Source organism: Ailuropoda melanoleuca, chromosome 3 (genome assembly GCF_002007445.2).
Source record: "Ailuropoda melanoleuca isolate Jingjing chromosome 3, ASM200744v2, whole genome shotgun sequence".
NCBI lineage: Eukaryota > Metazoa > Chordata > Mammalia > Carnivora > Ursidae > Ailuropoda > Ailuropoda melanoleuca.
Window position 1 is genome coordinate 52,459,380 of NC_048220.1, and position 19,464 is coordinate 52,478,843.

The window sequence follows — 19,464 nt, forward strand, 5'->3', positions numbered from 1 at the left end:
ACCATACCTGGCTCTAATTCATCCTCTTATCTGTATCTCCTACCACTGCCTCTAATGCAGGTGCTCGTCATCTCTTATCTACACCAGTGGTTCTCCAGCCTTAGCGGCATGCCATCAGCTGAAGGGCCAGTCAATACACACATTGCTGGGTCCAGAGCTTATGGTTCAGCAGGTCTACAGTGGGCCTGAGATTTGCCATTTCTAGTAAGTCCCAGATGAAGCTGGTGGTTCCAGGACTATACTTTGAGAACCATTGGGCTAGACCGTCACAGAAGCTTCTTTCTGATCTCTGGCTTTCCAGTCCTGAGCCCGTTAATCTATGAACTTCAACCAGAGGGATTCAGCTAAATATTAATGCAGCATACTAAAACTTTGTCACCTTTCTCAGCACATTAAGACCATGACCCCTTGACCTAGCTCCTTCCACCCTCTCCAACCTCAGTTTCGCCCCTCCACAGACCACTGCTTTGCTTTTCTTTAACATTCCTCATAGCGTTCCCAGGGGCCTGAAATACCCCTTACAATGGTTTTCACCTGACTAGGTCCCACTCCTCCTTCATCATTGAGGTCTGTTGTGATTTTCTTAGAAGCTTGCCTGAATTCCCAGATGAAGCTAAATGCATTGTGCATGGGTTCTCATAGCACCCTGTAGGTCCTTCTGGCTTATTACTTACCACCATTATTGAACTGATTGCAGAGCGCTGCGCTCTCTGATGACGATAGTTTAATGCCTTGAGTGCCACAAGGTGAGAGCCCAAGACTCACCAGAATGAGCACATGGGCAGAGCTTTAGAACAAGAATAAAAGGGAGCTTCTCACTCTCCTTCCTCTCTTACTTGAGAGTGTAGTTTTTCAGTCTTTTTTCCAGCCAAGGGAAGAGGAAGATGTGAGGATCCAAGATAGATTGTAAATTTGAGCTACTTTTTTAAGGAAATGTACTTTGGCTAAATCAAAAGTNAGTCTTTTTTCCAGCCAAGGGAAGAGGAAGATGTGAGGATCCAAGATAGATTGTAAATTTGAGCTACTTTTTAAAGGAAGTGTACTTTGGCTAAATCAAAAGTGGTCTTTGGGGATTTAATCGTGTGTGTGTGTGTGTGTGTGTGTGTGTGTGTGTGTGTGTACGCGCGTGCATGCTTTGGAGTTTTTTTCTTTTTACTCTACCAGGGGACACATTTATTCCATACCCCTTTCTAAATCTCTGNCCTGCTTGTGTTCCCTCTCTCGCTGGCTGTCTCTATCTCTGTCAAATAAATAAATAAAATCTTTAAAAAAAAAAAAAGTGGTCTTTGGGGATTTAATCGTGTGTGTGTGTGTACGCGTGTGCATGCTTTGGAGTTTTTTCTTTTTACTCCACCAGTGGACATTTATTCCATACCCCTTTCTAAATCTCTGGGTTTCTGGGGGAAAGGAGAGTGCTGCTGTAGGGGCCCTTCCTCAGCTCAGCCACATCCCCGTGAAGATGCTGCTTCCACCTTTATGGTGTTCCGTTGTCCTTGTCTCTGAATCTTAAAAATATTTTTGGAAAAGAAGAAATAAGACTGTGGGTGCTGTCCCGTTGACTTCTGACTTAAGCCCCAGTGGAACAAGACGGCCAGGGTACGGTGGGGACTTGACTGCCACTGGCCATAATCTTAGGTAGAGGTGGGGTCACAGGGCCCTTGGGATACAATCTCAGGGCGGCTGTCTTGCTTGCTAATAATTGTGTTGTGGTTTTAATCATGTAGTGTCTCACTTAAGTCTTACATTTTTAGGATACGAATTGTACTTTTTATGAATAACTGTTTAGAAGTAATTCTACCAAATAAGTCAAACTGTTCTTCATCTTCAAAAAAGCGGGCATTTGTATTTTGCAAGTGACTTCTCATGAATTACTTAATTTTAAGATTTTATTTATGTATTTCACAGAGGGAGAGAGAGTACAAGCTGGGGGAGTGGCAGGCAGAGGGAGGAGAAGCAGGCTCCCCACTGAGCAGGGAGCCCCATGCAGGACTAGATCCCAGGACCCCGGGATCATGACCTGAGCTGAAGGCAGACACTTAACTGAGCCACACAGGTGCCTCTGAGTTACTTAATTTTAAATGGGATTTTGTCTTAAATTGGGAATCAGCTCGACACTGATTCTTTAATCCCGATGTCCATGGACATCAGGGACTGATGGTTGCGTTTTATACCAGTGTGAGCGGCCCTGACACACCAGAGTCAGGAAAGTACATGTGGTTGAATTTTTGATGCAATACTAGGTGTTGTGGAAAAAATAGAGTTGTTTCAGGGTCACTGGGGCCCTAGTGTGAGATTGTCCTGGAGCTGAGCAGGGGAGACATTTTGCTATTGGCTCTCTAAGGCAACTCTAGCTTACCAATGACAGAATTTAGGACAGAGGCAGTATGGATAATTGAAATCCACAGGAAATCTCAAACTCATTTTTAGCAGATGGTTTTTGTTCCCTTGTCCGTCCGATCTGTTTACCAGAACTGCTGACCATGTAGCAGAATTGACTGATTGGAATATCATCCCCCTTCACTTTCTCTTGCCTTCATTTAACGTTCACGAGAAGGCATGCAGCAGGCTGGAAGAGTGTCAGAAATGCTTGGGTTTTTCCACAGTCTGGGTAACTGCCTCCTGAATAATTAGAGATCGACTGTGCTTAGTTCGTCCTCTGTTACTCAATGTAATTGTAAATGCTTGAAGCCATCCGGCAGCTTTATTATCAGTAATATCCCTAATAAAAGGAAGGAAGTTTGTTGAGGGATGTCACGTTTTGCGGTTCCCTTTAAATTCCTCTGCTTTCCATGTCAGACTCTGGGTTTGACCTCTGGGATCTGGGAATAGTGTTATGCTTATAAACACTCAACCTGGTGATACTGGCACAATGGTTAAGTCTATGAACGGTGATGCCTTGGTTCTTGGACTGCACGTATAATGTGAAACCTTTTGACATAATCCTAATATCTGAGTGCAGTCAGGGGTTTTTTGTTTTCCTCCAAAGCCGATTTTCCGTAAGGCTTCTTTGCACCCACCTTTTATGGATACTCACCCATTTCATGGATTGTGTTCTTGACCATTTTTTTTCTTTTCATTTTAACATCTAATTGGTATCAGGCAGAGTTCTTTGCCCATGGCTATAGATGAAGCTACTATATCATTTAAATAATTTCTTTCATCTGATTCGTGTGTTGGTGGTGGATGCCTCCCCCATTAGACTATGCTGGCCATGTTTTCTGTGTTAGGATCTGATGGTATCCAGGTGTCTTGGCATTGATTTTTTATTTTTTTATTTTTATTTCTTTACCCCCTCAGTGCTAACCTGAGGATGGCCTCGATGGCCTCTGTCCTCTCTCACTGCAGTGTTTGCCGGGCACAGTGTGATAGGTGATCATCTTTTCCGCTTAGCTGAGAACAGCATGTTCCCTGTTGAGAAAGAGCAGCCTTGTTAACCAGTGACTGGGGAATGGAGGTGAGGGCATGGGCAGGGGGCTTTGTAAGACCGAGTGCTGGGAAGTCCATCACTGTCTCATCTTGTGCATGAGACCCTGTCTCCCTCTTTGACAGCCATATTGGCTGTGGCATAGGCTGTCCATACTGATGTCCCCACTTCATTTGCCCTATGCTCATTACTTTTCAGCCAGAGCATTCACTTAATTATAAATCATTTTAAAAGTTTCATAGCATCTTAAGACTTTTCTAGAACAAATCAAAATGTAAGTGAACATATAAATAAGAGCATGGCCTTCTAAGTAAGTTGGGTCTGGGCTTAAATCTCAACTCGAGCCCCTTGGGTGAAGTGCTTAACTGTGATGGAGCTTTAAGTCTCCCCCTCTCCCCCCGCCTCCCCGCCAAGAGTTTTTTATTTTAGAGAGGGAGAGAGTGCAAGCTTGGGGGAGGGGCAGAAGGAAAGTCCCAAGAAGACCCCCCCGCCCCCCCGCACTGAGCACACAGCCCAACAGGGCTCAGTCTAACAACCCATGAGATTATGACCTAAACAAACAGAGTTGGACACTTAACTGACTGTGCCCCCAGGCACCCCAGAGATTTAAATTCTTCAGCAGTTAAAGAAGTGCGGTTGCTGTGACCATTACATGAGCTGGTGCTTGGGGGGATTCAGAAGCCCCTTCATAATGAAGCAAGGTACAATTATTTTGAGCAAGGACCCCTGAGTCCCAGCTCGCTTTTCTAGGATTTCGTTTTATTGAGTTTCAAGGAAATTTTATCCATATTCTGAGGAATTTTAAACACACTGCCTTATTTTACCAAATAAAGATTTTATAGTAGGAAAGAAATGTATATGTTGGCTATTTGTCTAGTGGTTACTGCTCAGTTAATGTTAACTCAAAAATAGAAAAGACTTTTCCAATAAACCGAAATACATTATACATTTACTTTGCAGTATTTAAGATAGATAACGAGAAAAAATAATTCAGTAAACACCTATGTAGTCAATACTCACTGCTTTAAAAAAAAAAAAAACAACAACAACACTGTTCAACTACTGTTGAAGCCCCTGGTAGTTCCTTCCCTACATAAATCCCCCTTTCCTTTCCACCAGTGGGACCTCTTGCCTTAACTGGGAATTTTTAAGCTTTTCTCTGTACTGTTAAAATATTCCTAAACTATATTCAGTTATTTGTTTTGGTATTCATTTTTGAGAGAGAAAGAGCATGAGTGCGTGCGGCAGGGAGAGAGGGGCAGAGGGGGAAGGAGAAGCAGACTCCCCACTGAGCAGGAAGGCCGATTGGGGGGGGGGGACTCCATCCCAGGACCCTGAGATCATGATTTGAGCCAAAGGCAGATGCTTAACTGACTGAGCCACCGAGGCTGCCCTCTATTCGGTAGTTTAAATAATTTTAAACTTTCAGGGGTATTCTAAGGTCTGTATTTTTCTAAATCTTTTTTTTCCTTGAGGCTTGTGAGATGCATCCATTTTGAATGGGTAGCTCTTAGTTGATATATTTTCATAGTATAATGTAATGCATTGGATGGATATTCCTCAAAATATTTTTTCTGGTGATGGATGCTCATGAATTGTGGATTAGGCTGTCTCCAATTTTTTGTTAAAAATTTGCTCCAGATAATTTTGTGAATGCCTCCTTGTATACCGCAGAGAAACCCACGGAAATCACATAGGAGTTGGACTGTGGGATACATGCTTCTTCATCTTTACTAGAAATCCCCAAAATATTTTTCAAAGTGGCTGAACCAATTCACACTCCCACCAACAATGAATGAGTTCCTATGTGTCAACCTTCTGGCCCATGACACTGTTTAACTTAATTCTATCATTCTGTTGCTTTTAATAAATGGCTGGGTGTGACATAGTACCTCATTGCAATTGAAAATTATTTTCCTGATTACTAAAGATTGAACATCTTTTCATGCTTTAATTTCCTTCTCTGAGTTTACTTTTCCTATCTTCTGCTGAACTTTCTTTTTGGTTGTCTTTTCACTGATGGTTTTAGACGTTTTTATTAAGTTCTGCTTACTAATACTTGATTGTTTCCTGAACTTTAGACCTTCTATCTCTTGAGCTCTCCATTTTTTTTTATTGGAGTGTTTTATGCTTTTGGTTAATTTTTTGGTTAATAGAAGTTTTAAGTTTCAAAGTCAAGTTGTTCTCTTTTATGGTAGTGTATTTTGATGAGTAGTTATCTGTATGTTGGTATTTGTGATGAAACCTCATGTTGCAAATGAATGTACTATACTAATAGAACATAACAGAGCACAAAACAAAGTCAGTACATCTGTCACCCACTGGGGGTATCTGATGACTATGAGTAATCTTCCATACATATGTTTGTAACAGACTTAAAAAAATTTTTTTTTGATACTAACTTAGAGATACTGGTTTGGGGAAATCAGCAAATGTGAAGGATTGTATCTTTCTCTTGCCTAAGTAATCTTGAGATTTTGGAGGGGAGTGTCTGGGTGGATTTTGGTGCCCTTCACAAGGTAAGTGCTCAGGTGACATTTGTTGAATAAATTAATGAAGTAATTGAATTGGCTGTTGACAACAGACATGTCTGCTCAGAATAGACCAGTGTTCTCAACCCCAGTTGCACCTGTGATTTAAAATGCTGATGCCTGGGCCTCATCGTTAGAGTTTCTGATGCTGGTGGTTTGAAGTAGGAGCCAGGCATTGATGCATTTAGTAAGTCCCAGGTACTTGGAACAGGGAGCACAGGCTGAGAAGGTCTCAATGAGAGAACTGGCAGCAGGAAGGGGAGGGGAGCGTCAGAACCATTCTTGGGCACTGAAAGGTCTGGGGCAGTTGAGTTGACAGGAGGTTGTCTAGGGTGGCCAAAAGTGAAATGAGGGGAGGGCTGGAGGCTGGTGTGACAGCAGAGCCTGCTGCCAGGGCCCTGAGGCTGACAAAGAGACAGAAGGAAGCATGCTAGATAGGCTGAGGGCAGGGGGCCTGCGGAGCGCAGACCAGGGCGCGGCGGGGGCATGCAGCCTCCTAGTCAGGGTTGGTGCCTTTGGGACTGAAAGCCAGAGGGCTGACATGGGCTATTAAAAAGGCAAAAGTAGGGGCCCCTGGGTGGCTCAGTTAAGCATCAGACTCCTGATTTCGGCTCGGGTCATGATCTCTGGGTTGTGAGATTGAGCCTGGCATAGGGTTCTGCACTCAGCAGGGAGTCTGCTTGAGATTCTCTCTCCTTCTTCCTCTGCACCCCCACACCTGCTTGCATGTGCACACACACTCTCTCTCAAAAAAAAAAAAAAGGGCAGGGGTGGCAGGCCCAAGTCAAACACAACCTTTGCTTGCTCAGAGGAATAAAGAATTTTGGCCTGACCATTAATGGAGGGTGGACAGGGGACACCTTGAGAGAATTAAATACTGAAGTTAGACCCAACCGGGCAGCAGGCAGAGTTGATTAAGGTATTTAAAAATGCCTATTCCTGAGCCCACAGCTGATGCCTTTTGTGATTGCCGTGATCTTCACCGTGCAGTCGCCCTTCCCCCTCACCCTGAGCTGTGCGTGTATACACGTACCTGTGTGAATGCTCCCGTCCGCGGCAGCTGGGGAGGATGGGATTCCAAACAGGAAGTCCCTGAAGTGGGAAGAGTCAGACTTGGAGCCTGTTTTTTGGAAGGCAGAATTCCGCCACGGTGGCCCTGACACGGGTACAGACACACACCTTACTTTTTGCTTCTTAGTCCTAGTGGCAGCCCCGTCAGCAGTAGTGCAGAGGACCAGGGCCTGCGCAGGGACTGCTGGGCACCGGATCATCTGTTTGGCAAAATCAGAATGAAGTCCAGAACCTCAGGGAAGAAAGCGGTCAGAGTTCTCTAAATTCTAGAGCGTAACCGAAGAACATTGCAGTGGGTGTCCTGGGTGGAACATCAGGTCTCAGTTCTTGACTCTGTTGCTTAAAACCCATGTGATTTTAGGCAGTTGAATTCAGTTGCAGAGGCTGGGGATGAAATTGTGAGGAAGACTGACGCTATGTCCTCAGGAAACTGGGTCTTGCCAAGGAGAAGGAGGCTTAAATGAGTGATAAGGTCAGTAGCTCTGCCGTAGAGGAGGGCGCTGAGCAGAGCCGTTAGGGGTGCCTTGGTGCAGCTGGGTTCGGCCAGCCCGCAGAGATGGGGGGCCCGCGAGCGGCCGCTAGAAGGGGCAGTAAGCTGGACCGGGCACATGGGCTAGCAAGGGCTCTCCCAGGTCCACTGCTTTTCTTCTGGACTTCTCCCTTCCTGTTTGAGGGAAGCTCTAACACCCCGAGTCCAGGCTCTCTAACAAAATTCCTGAAGCTGGAAATACCCAGAGGTGCGGCAGTCACCGGCAGGAAGTGTGGTGCCGTGACAGGAAGACGAGCCTCTGCTACCTGGACTTCTTTCCAGATGATCTTTCATCGGCCTGACCCGCACCTGTTTTCATCCTGGACTTTCCTCTCCATTTAAATGAGGCCAAGCTGTGTGGGGTTTTTGGTCACTGTCTTCTTGTTCGTTGTGACATTTTCCCCACTCGATTTCACTGCTCTAGTTCCTACTCATAGCAGTGTCTGCTTTGTTTTTGCTTAATCTGTTCTTAACTATCCAGAAAGTAGATAAACCAGATGTTGAATTTTTTTTTTAATGCCCTAAGTCCAAATTGGATCCTGTTAATTTTCCACTCAGAAACCCGCAGTGTGGTTTGTGCCTACAGGAAAGGAAGCGGGGCAGGGGGGAGATGGCACATAGCTCCCAAGATGCCCCCAGTCCTCCCAGTCTTCACTTCCTCTGCCATTGTACCTTCGTATTTTTGCCTCCATGCCTTTGCTTCTGTTGTTTCTTATGTCTGGAATTTCTTCTCCCAAGCCACTCTCTTGTTCTTCATGACCTGTTTGCCTTAATGGAGCCTTCCTTGATCTCCCTACCTTGAAAACCAGATATACTCTCTCCCTTCTCCCATCTTTAAAGTTTGAGGGAAAATATCTATCAACCAGAATTGTGTATTTCATTAAACTATCAAAAGTGAGGGATAGACGTTCATAGACCAAAAAAGACTCAATGAGTCTGCCACTCTTAGACCCTTTTCCCTCAGAATGAAAAGATACAGTCCCAGTTGCACAGTGAGGGATCTATGTTGCTAGCTTGAGATTAACTAAAGTGAAGGTATTTATACCAGAGAATCAGCAAATGCTACAAAATAAGACTTTTTTCCCTAGAGAGCCAACTCACCTGAGTGTGAATTGGTGACCCTGCTGCAGTATACGTGTGTTACCCTGTACACACGTGTGTACGTGTGAATGTCTGACACCCTGGAAAGATGGGATAGTTAAAACTGCACTGTCAGTCGGCAGTCCTTCCTCGCTGGGCTGTTGGGGAAAGCTGTATGGTCAGAGTGGCTAGGAAGTGTGTCTCTGCTCATTCCTGTCCCATCCTCCTCTCCCCCTGGGCACTGGAATTAGGTTATCTATGACCCCATCCTTTCCTTGCTTCTGTGACCTTGGCCAACTTCTTTACTTCCTGGAATCAGAGTTCATCCACTCACTGGGGATCTGTGCGTCTGCAGTTGCTCAAAGTTCACTCTTTGAAGTAGAGACTCTTGGCTTGGTTCCAGAGACATCAGTAAATGGTCTCCTGTTCTTGTTCATAAATACTCTTTCATGGGTTGAAGACATGTGGGCAGTCGGCTCCTGTGTCAGAAACCCAGCTCTGCAGGCGGCTGCTCCTGTGAGCGGACCTGCTACAGCGTGGCCTCTGCTGGGCACTGCCTTGTGCCAGCCCGAGGCGCCGGCAAGGAGAAGTGCCGCCAGTCTGTTGAGATAGTTGGCCTCTCCTGGACATGGAAGCCAAGGTCAGATGAATGGGAGCTCAGCCTAAGAAGGATGAGGGAAGCCCAGAGATAGGAAGCTAGGTGTAGGTCAGGAGTAGAGGAGCTGGTGAACGGAGGCCTCAAGCTGGGTGGTGGAGGTGGAGGGTGGCACAGTGAAGAGGGCTTGGGAGGAAGTGGGCAGAGACGGGAGAGGCAGGGGTCTTGGAGAAGGTTGACCAAACTTGCAGTACTGTCTCCTGGGCTCTGCCTCCAGTGGCAGCTTCCTGCTGAGCTGGGTCAGGCAGGGGTTAAAGGGCTGGCTGCAAGCAGGGGGCTCATGCTTGTGAAAAAAGATGTAGTGTCTTGGCTGTTGAGCAGGAAAAGGGTATGTTCTAGGACAGGTGTCACTTTGAAAATTCTATGCTGTCACTCAGTGGCATTGCCTGTCTCCTACTAAGGTCACTCCTGTGAAAGTGCCTAGCACAGTCCCTGGGCGAAAGCAGGGGGCATGAGGAGTGTTCACAGGACCCTCAGATGTTCTCCTGGCAAAGTTTAAAAAGGCCTATGTAACTACTACCCTTTGGCTTCCTTCGATTTCCCACCTCCTTACAGTGAAGTGGGGCCATGTGACTAGCTGCAGCCAGTGGGTGAGGGAAAGTACTGTGTGTAACTTTCAAACTGAGGTTTTGAAAACCCATGCTTGAGTCTCCTGTGACTTTCCCCTTGGCTTTGTCTTGGCCTGGACCTCTAAGTAAGCACAAGGAGGAATTGCTTTGGAAAGTCACCTGGAACCATGGTGAATTTCGTATGAATAAAAAAATCTTTATATTATTAGGCCACTGAGATTTGGGGTCTCTTTGATCCCACAGTATAACTGAGCCTATTCTAATTCAGAGCTAAAATAATGACATGAATTTTGAGACTTAAATGAGAAAATATATGTTAAGCTTCTACCGCAGTATCTAACCTATGACAGAAGTTTTAACATGTCAGTTTTTCACCATCTTCTCAACTCTGGGCCTGTTTCCTTATTAGCTAAAAATTTTAAAAAGAGTAATATTTACATCCTAAAAATAAAAGAAGAAAAGTACCTGAAAAATTGTACCACATACCAATGAGGTAATAAACTTCAGGGGTGTTTTCTTCCCCCTTCTTCTGAATTGTGATCAGAAGTTATTCGGAAGGTATTTCTCCTCCCATCAGAGCTCCTCTTCCTCTTTATTCAGAGCTTCACAGCTCCTGGGAAGCTAACATGCTGAGCTTCCTTGATAGTTCCAACAAAAAGATCCTGCTTTCTAAAGACATAAAATGCATGACAAAAAATGCTCATCGTTGAAGAGATTTCCCTGTGTTGTCAACAACGCAAGGACTTTATTTCAGAATTACTCCAAATTAGTCATTATTTCCTTACATATAAGGAAAATGGAATTGACTTTCTTTTTAATGTTGATAATAAAGACCCATAAATGCTGCCTTTCAGGGCTTTATCCCACCAAGAGACCTACGTGAAAAGTGACTTGACCTTGGTCCTGTCTAAATTCAGTTACATAAAAAGCTGAAATACAATAGGATCCTGTGGGCCTAAATGAATAGGAGGCAATAATGAGAATTATTTTCTTTAAAAGAATCCAACCATTTGTGTGCCAATAGTCATTACACTGTTTCACGGGATTTGTTTTACAGAGATTTCATCAGGAGAGTATTGTGAGTTCTCAATCAACACGAACACACACACCAAGTACCTATATAATTACTTTGTGCACATCTTGGTTATTTACGAAGTTAGATAGAAAAGTATTGGTTAAGAGTGAATTGTTTTTTGGGTGGTCTGTGCCCTTCTAGCAGGGATCCTTCCCCCTGTCCCTTAGCCTTCCAAAGTTGAGTCACTTTTTATTTTATTCCTTTTAAACTTTATACTACGCATTTCATTGATTTTGTTTTGTTTTGTTTTTGTTTTTCCTTCCCCTGGATGACCCCTTGGGGAGCCAGTTTTGCTGGAGAAAACCTATAGCCTTACTGGACAGGATTTAGGTGTGTGGTGGGTGCAGTGAACCCAAGAGAGATCACAGGGACCATGAAAAGATGCCTAGATAATCAGTCAACTTGATCTTAGTGTATCAAATTGGCTTCACTTCTTAATTATGAGCTTTTTAGTAAAATTCTGGCAGTTACACTGCTTTTTCAGGACCATGTCTGTTTCAGAGAAATAAACACTGTGGTAGAGCCAGGGTGCTGGTTGGGCTGCTGAGTGCCGGTGACACAGGAGGCGGGTACTGCTGGTTTTTCCGTGGAATCATTCTTGAGGCTGTGCTTATATGCTGGGTGCTGGTGTCAGCAAGAACACTTGGCTGGATATTGTTTTGTTTGAAGGAAAGAAGCATAGGATCACATGTTCTTCTGCGTGAAGACAGCAGTAAAACACTGAAAGAACTCGTCACTGGTCCATGGGCTCAGGGACTCGAGGCCCCAAGTCGGTATGAATTGTGTCGGCCCTCCTACAAGGGCCCACTGTCCGGAGGCTGCCTCACCCAGCAGAGCCCGGCACAGAGGACCGATGGCCTCTGCTGAGCAGTCACTGGAGGACTTGAGTTGTATGCTGGCTGGGTTGGTGAGAGGCAGAGCCCCCAGCGTCATGGCCTCACACAGTGAAGCCGGGGTTGAGGGATTAACCTAAAAGAGGAAAAAAATGTCATCTGTTCAGTCATGTTTTGGAGAAGATTCACACCATGCCCCCAGGAATTAAGCACAGAGAAAAGGGAAGAAAGGAGAAAGGGAAATTTTTAGTTTTCAAAATTGTAACTTGAAGTTCTGCTTTTATTCACTGATAAATGCCTCCTCTGGCCCTTGACTCATTCTTGAGTTACCTCCAGTCCTGTGACTTTCTATGCTTGCTGAAGGTGTACCATTTGACTGACAGGGGCCAAACTAGTGTGTAGAACGCAGGATAAGCTTCCAAGTGGTGCAAAATGACTGCTTCCTCTTGGAGAAAAACAAAATTAGATCCTTGGATGTGAGGTCAAGAGCCTCCATAGAGTTACCTAGTAAGAGTCACTTCTAGAAATCCAAGCAAAGCTATTACTGACAAATACTTGTTCTGTGCTAGGAGCTGAAGGCAGTTAGATGGTGTTGGCCAGTGAACACCTCAGCTCATTCCTGGACTGAGTGATAGGGCACAGTTGGCCTCTGCAGTCATGGTATGGGCTTGCTCGGATTATTGGAGGAAGTGCAATTCAAATGAGTTTATTCATGGTAAACATGGGTATGCCTCATACAAAAGCATGAGGATAAGAAAATTAAGAAGTAAATAGAAGAGCAGCTCTTCACATGTTTTTGCTTTCACATTTGAGAAAAAGCTTTACTGGGGATGTTTGAATAAAAACTGTCTAGCATGGTGCTGAACACATAGTAGGTATGCAGAAAGTAATGATGGGTTTTTCTCCCGTAAAGCAGTACTTGCTTATTATAAAAATCCATGTACTCGAAGTAAAAACAACCTGAAATCCACTACTTAGTATTGGCTATCCTCCAGGACATTTTCAATGCATATAAATGTATGTATTCTTATGCGAAACCAGGATCATGCTGTATATGTTTTATAAACGGTCTCTGTGTCAGTAAGTTGGATCCTTGTAGCTCGTGTCTGCAAAGCAGCATCACGTAGTATCCTAAGCAAGGAAGAACCGGTCAGTTCCTGTAGTTCGACGTGGCACATCTCACATGGTGTCGTTTCTTTAGCAGGTCTCGTCTGCGGAGGTGCGCATTGGGCCCATGAGACTGACGCAGGATCCTATTCAGGTAGGCCTGCAGTATGCGTGGGGCTTTGTTTCGGGAGCACGTGGTTAGAGGAGCACCCTCGGAGGGGCACTCTCCATACTCCAGCAGGTAGCCAGCCCTGCCCCTGCGAACCCGCCTGTGCGTACAGATCTCCTGTGTACCGATGCCTCTATGGAAATGCTTGTTTCTGTTAATGCCATGCTTGACGAATCAAACCGTTTCCTTGAGGACTTAAACATTGCCCTGCCGTGAACATAAATACAGTAGGTAGGGTGCGTGGTTGGGAGGGAGAACAGCTCTTGCACCAGAAAACTGGTCTACTCCACACCCTGCAGTAGCTGGAGGGCGAAGAAGCTGTGGGGGGCAGACAGCAGGGCACTTGCCAGGAGCCAAGGTTGGATGTGAACCTTGGCTATTCCAGCCGGGTTGCAAAGCTGGGGGATCTCGCTTGTATTGCTTGACTTTTCCACCCAGTGTCCTGTCGGTAAAGTAGAGATAATCGCCCTCTCGCTTGGGGAATGATGGGTTAAATGAAATTGTATTGAGTGCCCAGGAGACTGCTTGGCAGTAGACTGTCTCTGTAATGACAACTGCTGTTGGCTGGGTCAAAAAGATGACAGGAGACTCCCCTTTCTTGTCCCCTGTGACTTGAGCCGGGCAGTGGTCTAGACTCTGTAACACGGAGGGGGCTGGCTCTAGGAAGAGAAGGCTGGGTGCCTGTGGGATTCACCTCACTATAATAATGGCAGCAACTTGACAACTGTCCTCTCTACAGCTCTCAACATCCAATGGCCCCTTCAGAGAAACATGCCTGGAGGGGTTTGTACCCTTTTAAGTGAAAAGTGATTATTGTTAAATCCCTGTTGCATACACATCTTCCTGATGGGCCTACATCAGTGAGCCTTCTCCCTGTTAAAAGTTAGCTTGTTAACACCTGGAAGCATGTCTTGTACTTGGGAAAAGTGAATATGCAGAAAAAAATGTAAGCAACCCAACATGTAGTTGAAAGTGAAAAACCAAACAAGGAAATGTACTGTTTGATTTATGAGCAAATGGAAAAGAAAATAATGTTTTATTGTTGCTTAGGAAAAGAAATACAAATCTAGGGAAAGGAAAAAAACAAAAGGAAGAAATTTAAGCTTGGGAAAATTTGATGAAAACAAATTTAGGAGTAGAGGGAGAAAAAAGAATTTACTAAAATAAACATAAGCCACAACTATTTGTATAGAATACAAACGAGTGGAAAATTCCAGTGACCATTCTGGGGCATGGACTTTGTTCTCCGTTTTGAATGAAGGCAATGACAAAGGATCTAATAATAGTGTTTATTCCCAAAGCAATTTCCTGAATGTTTCTTGTGATTAGTGGAGTTTTAGATCAATTAGTTTAATTTACCTTAATTTTTGCCCTGTGCTGTACTGGAAATTAATGATCATGATAAGGATGTCTTTTTCCTTTAAAAAAAAGATGTAATTTGTCAAATCGTAAAGTATTTCAAATATTCATAAAGGTGCATGGGTATGGCCGTACCACTTTCATCAAATATTAACAGTATACTTTTTCTATTTGAAGTTTTGTTTTTTGTTTTTTTCAGAAACAAAACATTACCCTTAATTATCCTCCTGCCCTCCCCCCACCCCGAAATCCCCCCCCCCTAGAAGTAACCAGTACTTGGAAATTTATTATGCTAGGCGTTTGTGTACTTATTCCACATATGTGTGTGTCCATTCATAATTACTTTGGGGTATTTTTAAGATTTATTTGAAAGGCATCAAGCTACAGGCACCATTAGGAAGTTTTTCTTTATTCAACATCATGTGTTGTCTTATGTAAGAGTCTATTCCCTAATGTAAGATCACAAAGATACACTGCTTTGTTTTCTTCGAGGAGTTTTAGCTCCTACATTTAGCTCTGTGGTCCGTTTTCAGTTACTGTTTGGATACGGTGTGAGATAGGGCTCCATTCTTCCACATGTGGATGTTGAGTTGTCACAGCATCATTTGTTAAAAAGAGTATTCTTTTCCTGTTGAATTGTCTTGGCATGTTTGTCAAAAATCAACTGACCACAACTGTGAAGGTTTATCTCTGGATTCTCACTTCTCTTCCATTGGTGTATATGTCTGCCCTATTTCTTGATTGCTGTGCTTCAAAGTGTGAGCCCCCTAAGTGATTGCATTGTCTATAAATTAATTTTGCAAGTATTACCTCGTTAGCAATTTTGTCTCCCAATTTGTTAATACAGAGGTTTTTACCTTTCTTTGAATTTTCTTCTTTCAATAATGTTTTTAGTGTTCAGTGTATGTCTTTGACACTTGATTATTATTCCTAAAGTACTTTATTTTTTGAGTCTGTGGCAAATGGAATCATTTCCTTAATTTAGTTATTGGGTTATTCATTGCTAGTATATAGAAACACTATTTTTGTTTTTTTATCTTGTATCTTGCAACGTTGCTGAGTTCCTTTATTAGCTCTTGGACTTTTTTGTGGATTCTTTAGAATTTTCTATATATAAAGTCATGCTATTAATTCTTCCTTTCCAATTTGAATAAGTTTTATTTCATTTTACTAGCCTAGTTGTTTTGTTAGAAACTCCAAAACAATGATGTATTTAGTTTTTTAAGAGACTTCCATATGTCCTATCAAATGGGTTGTTAATGTTTTATACTCCTACAAGCAATATGAGAGTTCTGGTTACTCCAAATCCTTGGTAATAATTGGTGTTTCAGTCTTTTAATTTTAGCCATTTATCTTGTGAATAAAATTTGCATTCCTCCATAACTAATAATGTTGAGCACTTTATTGACTTATTGGCCATTCTTTTATCTTTTGTGAATGTTTGGTTAAGTCTCTTTATTTTTAATTGGATTGACTTTTAAAACATTACTGAATTGTAGTTCTTCATATACTCTTTTCACAAGTCCTTTGTCAGATTTTGAGAATATTTTCTTCCAATCTGGTTCTTCTATAAATTTTCTTAACTTTGGCTTTTGAGCAAAATTTAATTTTGATTTAACCTAATTAATCCTTTCTTTGATGGTTATTGCTTGCTGTATTCTAAGAATCTTTGCCTACTCCCAGGTTGAGAAGATAATTTCTTAGGGTCTTTTTTTTTTTTTCCTAGAAACTACTGTTTAACAATTTTAGATATATAATCAATCTCAAGTTCATTTTGGGATATGGGATGATAAGGAGCTAAAAGCTCATATTTTATCCTCATATTGATGTCTAGTTCTAGCTTCACTTGTTGAAAAGACTATATAATCCTCCATTGCATTTGATGCCTTTGTTACTGATTCTTTGTTGCAACTTGTTTGGGCAATAATGTAACCAATTTTGAAATTAATATTCAACAGAAAGCTTTTAAAGATGCTTCTCTATTTGAATAGGAGAGTCTACATACATGAAGTAATTCAGCCTTACCAATTACGCTATTCAAACTATATTTTAATTTTTTGACTAATTTTTTTCAGTTTCTATGGCAATGGCTATGTTATCAGTATCTGCTAATACTTGATGATGTTATGTGTCTGGTGTTACTGTTTATTCTTGATTATTATATATTCCTGGTGACCGTCCCTTTTATTATGAGGTATCTTTTTAAACTTTTGCCTTACATTGTTTTATCTGTTGGTAATGTTGCCACACCAGCCTTTCTTGGTTCATTTTTTTCTGGTATGTTTTTGCTATTCATTTTCAGTTTTGCTTTATAACTTTATATTAAATATGCCTACTATAAGCAGCACATAGCTTTTATTTTTCCAAAATCTATTCTGATTTTTTGTCTTCTTTTTTTTTTTTTTTAAAGATTTTATTTATTTATTTGACAGAGATAGAGACAGCCAGCGAGAGAGGGGAACACAAGCAGGGGGAGTGGGAGAGGAAGAAGCAGGCTCATAGTGGAGGAGCCTGATGTGGGGCTCGATCCTGTAACGCCGGGATCACGCCCTGAGCCGAAGGCAGACGCTTAACCGCTGTGCCACCCAGGCGCCCCCTGATTTTTTGTCTTCTAATTGAATTCAGTCTGGTTACATCGAGTGTGAATACTGATAAAATTAGTCTTATATTTGCTATCTTAACATTTTTCTTTATATTTCTGCTTTATGTCAAATTGGCAGTTTTCAGAATTTTTTTTTTTTTAAAGATTTTATTTTTTTTAATTCGACAGAGATAGAGATAGCCAGCGAGAGAGAGAACACAAGCAGGGGGAGTGGGAGAGGAAGAAGCAGGCTCATAGCAGAGGAGCCTGATGTGGGGCTCGATCCCAGAATGCTGGGATCACGCCCTGAGCCGAAGGCAGATGCTTAACCGCTGTGCCACCCAGGCGCCCCCAGAATTTTTTGTTTTAAACTTTGGTGTTGGTTCTTTTTCTTTTTGTTGGTTACCCTTAAGTAATATTTTAATATGCATGCTTGCCAGTCAAATTTTATAACAGATACTGTATTCTGTCCTATCAAATGTGATCTAGTCCTTGGTAGAATTTGAATTCCCATTAACAGCTGTACTATACTCCATTACTGAAAAACAGTTGTCCATACTTCTGGATTTATTGTTAGCTTGTATGCATAAGCTATGAAATAACAAAATGAATACTGTGAACTCCTCACCCAGTGCAAGACCTGGAATCTTTCTAGTGCTACTGTGTACCCTGCCTGATTCGCATCACATGAGTTTGGCCGCAAATGACAGCAGATGCCAGTGGTCAACAGGACCTCTCTGAGTGAGGGAAAGAATAATGTTTTAAAAGCTCACCTTAGAACTAAGGATGCCATTCCTACTTGGTCGTATTGAAATGTAGTTCTGTGGATCCATCCAAAAACATTGGACAGAGCACCTGTATGTTCAAGGCTCCGTAGGGGCCGCAAGGGAAGAGAGGCTGCACAGTGCTCCCTGACCACCCCGACAGGTCTGCTCAGTCAGTTCTGGTATTTGTAACACTCCAACTGCAGGGACAGTGACACCTAGTTAAGTGTTTTTGTGCTTCTGCTACTGATACTGCAACTGTCATAGAAAAATCCTATGTCCTAGCGCCTTTGTATTTGTTTTTTGTTTTCCCCTGACTTGGCAAAAAATACCTTTTGTGAGTGCAGTGGCATGCTGAAAGTATTAGCTACATCAGCCAGGGTCCTTAGGGCTTGGAAGGTACTTGTTGATAAGAATACTTGAGGATAGGGTTGCTTTTGAGGGTGCATTTCTAAGTTCACTAGGGGGAACTTGCTCCCATGTCAGGACATGGAACATGGGGCTCCGCTCACCCTCAGTGAGCTGGCCAGAGCAGTGTGAGAAGGGGAATGGGGAGGGTGTTGGAGAAAAGTACAGCATGGTATCATAGAGGACATCTCTCCTGGGTGAGTGGCTGTGCCTCACAGTAAAAGTCCTGTTTTCCAGTCTCGGCAAGAAAGTTAAAAGTAGGGGAAATGTTACGAGGCAATAGATTCATATTGACATTTCAAAATGAAGTGCACTTTTCTTCAATGCCTCGAGGATATTTACTTGTTGAGTGTGTAGAATTGACGTGTTTCTGCTTAGAGTGCCCTCCCCTCTCCTCCCACTCCAACTGGACTTTTCAACTGGATTTGCAAATGATACTCAGAACTGTGGTCTAAGCTTTTCCTACCAAGGCAGTACTTAGCTTTAAAATTTTATTCTTCCATGTTACACGGATACAGATTGTCTGGAACTGTTAAATATTGGAGCTCAGGTGGCCTCATGGGTAGCTATCCTTACATATCCCATCCTATCTCTCCTTAACTGTACTGCCAAGTCCTAGCTTCCACCCAGCCCTGCCAGCTACATGGAACTACAGAGTTGGGAGGACTTTTGGTCCCGTATTTGAGGGGGTAAAAACAAAACAAATAAAAACTAACGTGATTACAAGGGCTGTGGAGTCAGGCTACAGTTCATATACTGATAGTTGTGTGGCTGTAGGGGAGGCTCTTATCCATTCCAACCCTTTGTTTCCAGATTTACAAATGGGGATAATTCACACCTCCAAGAATTGTTAAAGGGTTATTGAATAAGATCCTGTGTTTAAAGTACTTTCAGTATAATGGCGGCCCTTAAATGCTCATCAAACTGTAGCTGTTATTAGCATCACTTTTCTAGGGACAATTAAAGAAAGTTTTCAAACCATTTGCTCCTACTGACCCCCCCCCATTGACAATGGTTTAATGTGTGGGTACAACTACTATAATCTATACATGTGATCTATTCTAGAAGCTGTTTGTTAGCAAGACTTGCTTAAAGCCAAACCAAGTATCTTGAAAATTGACGCATAATAGCAGACATTGGGAATGCACGGGAAATGTGTCGAGGCATTATTACTGATAAAAAAAAAAATACTGATAATGAACGTTTATGTTCCTCAGGTTGAGAAGTTAGTTTTATCTTCATGTTTTTCATAATTAGCCTTCACCAGAGAAAATAGTAACATTCCAATTTGACTATCCTAGACCGATTA

The 19,464-nt window shown here is 42.8% G+C and overlaps 1 protein-coding gene across 2 annotated transcripts in view; it reads left to right on the forward strand.

The window, feature by feature from the left end:
* PDE8B (phosphodiesterase 8B) overlaps positions 1-19,464 on the forward strand; it is a 252,611-nt gene that overhangs the window by 117,094 nt on the left and 116,053 nt on the right. Inside the window, exon 2 of one of the 2 annotated variants that reach the window (XM_034656401.1) lies at positions 12,972-13,028. In XM_034656401.1, coding sequence (XP_034512292.1) covers positions 12,972-13,028 — 57 coding nt within the window. Of the gene's footprint in view, positions 1-12,968; positions 13,029-19,464 lie in introns of both variants that reach the window. The other variant, XM_034656402.1, reaches the window with a different exon arrangement.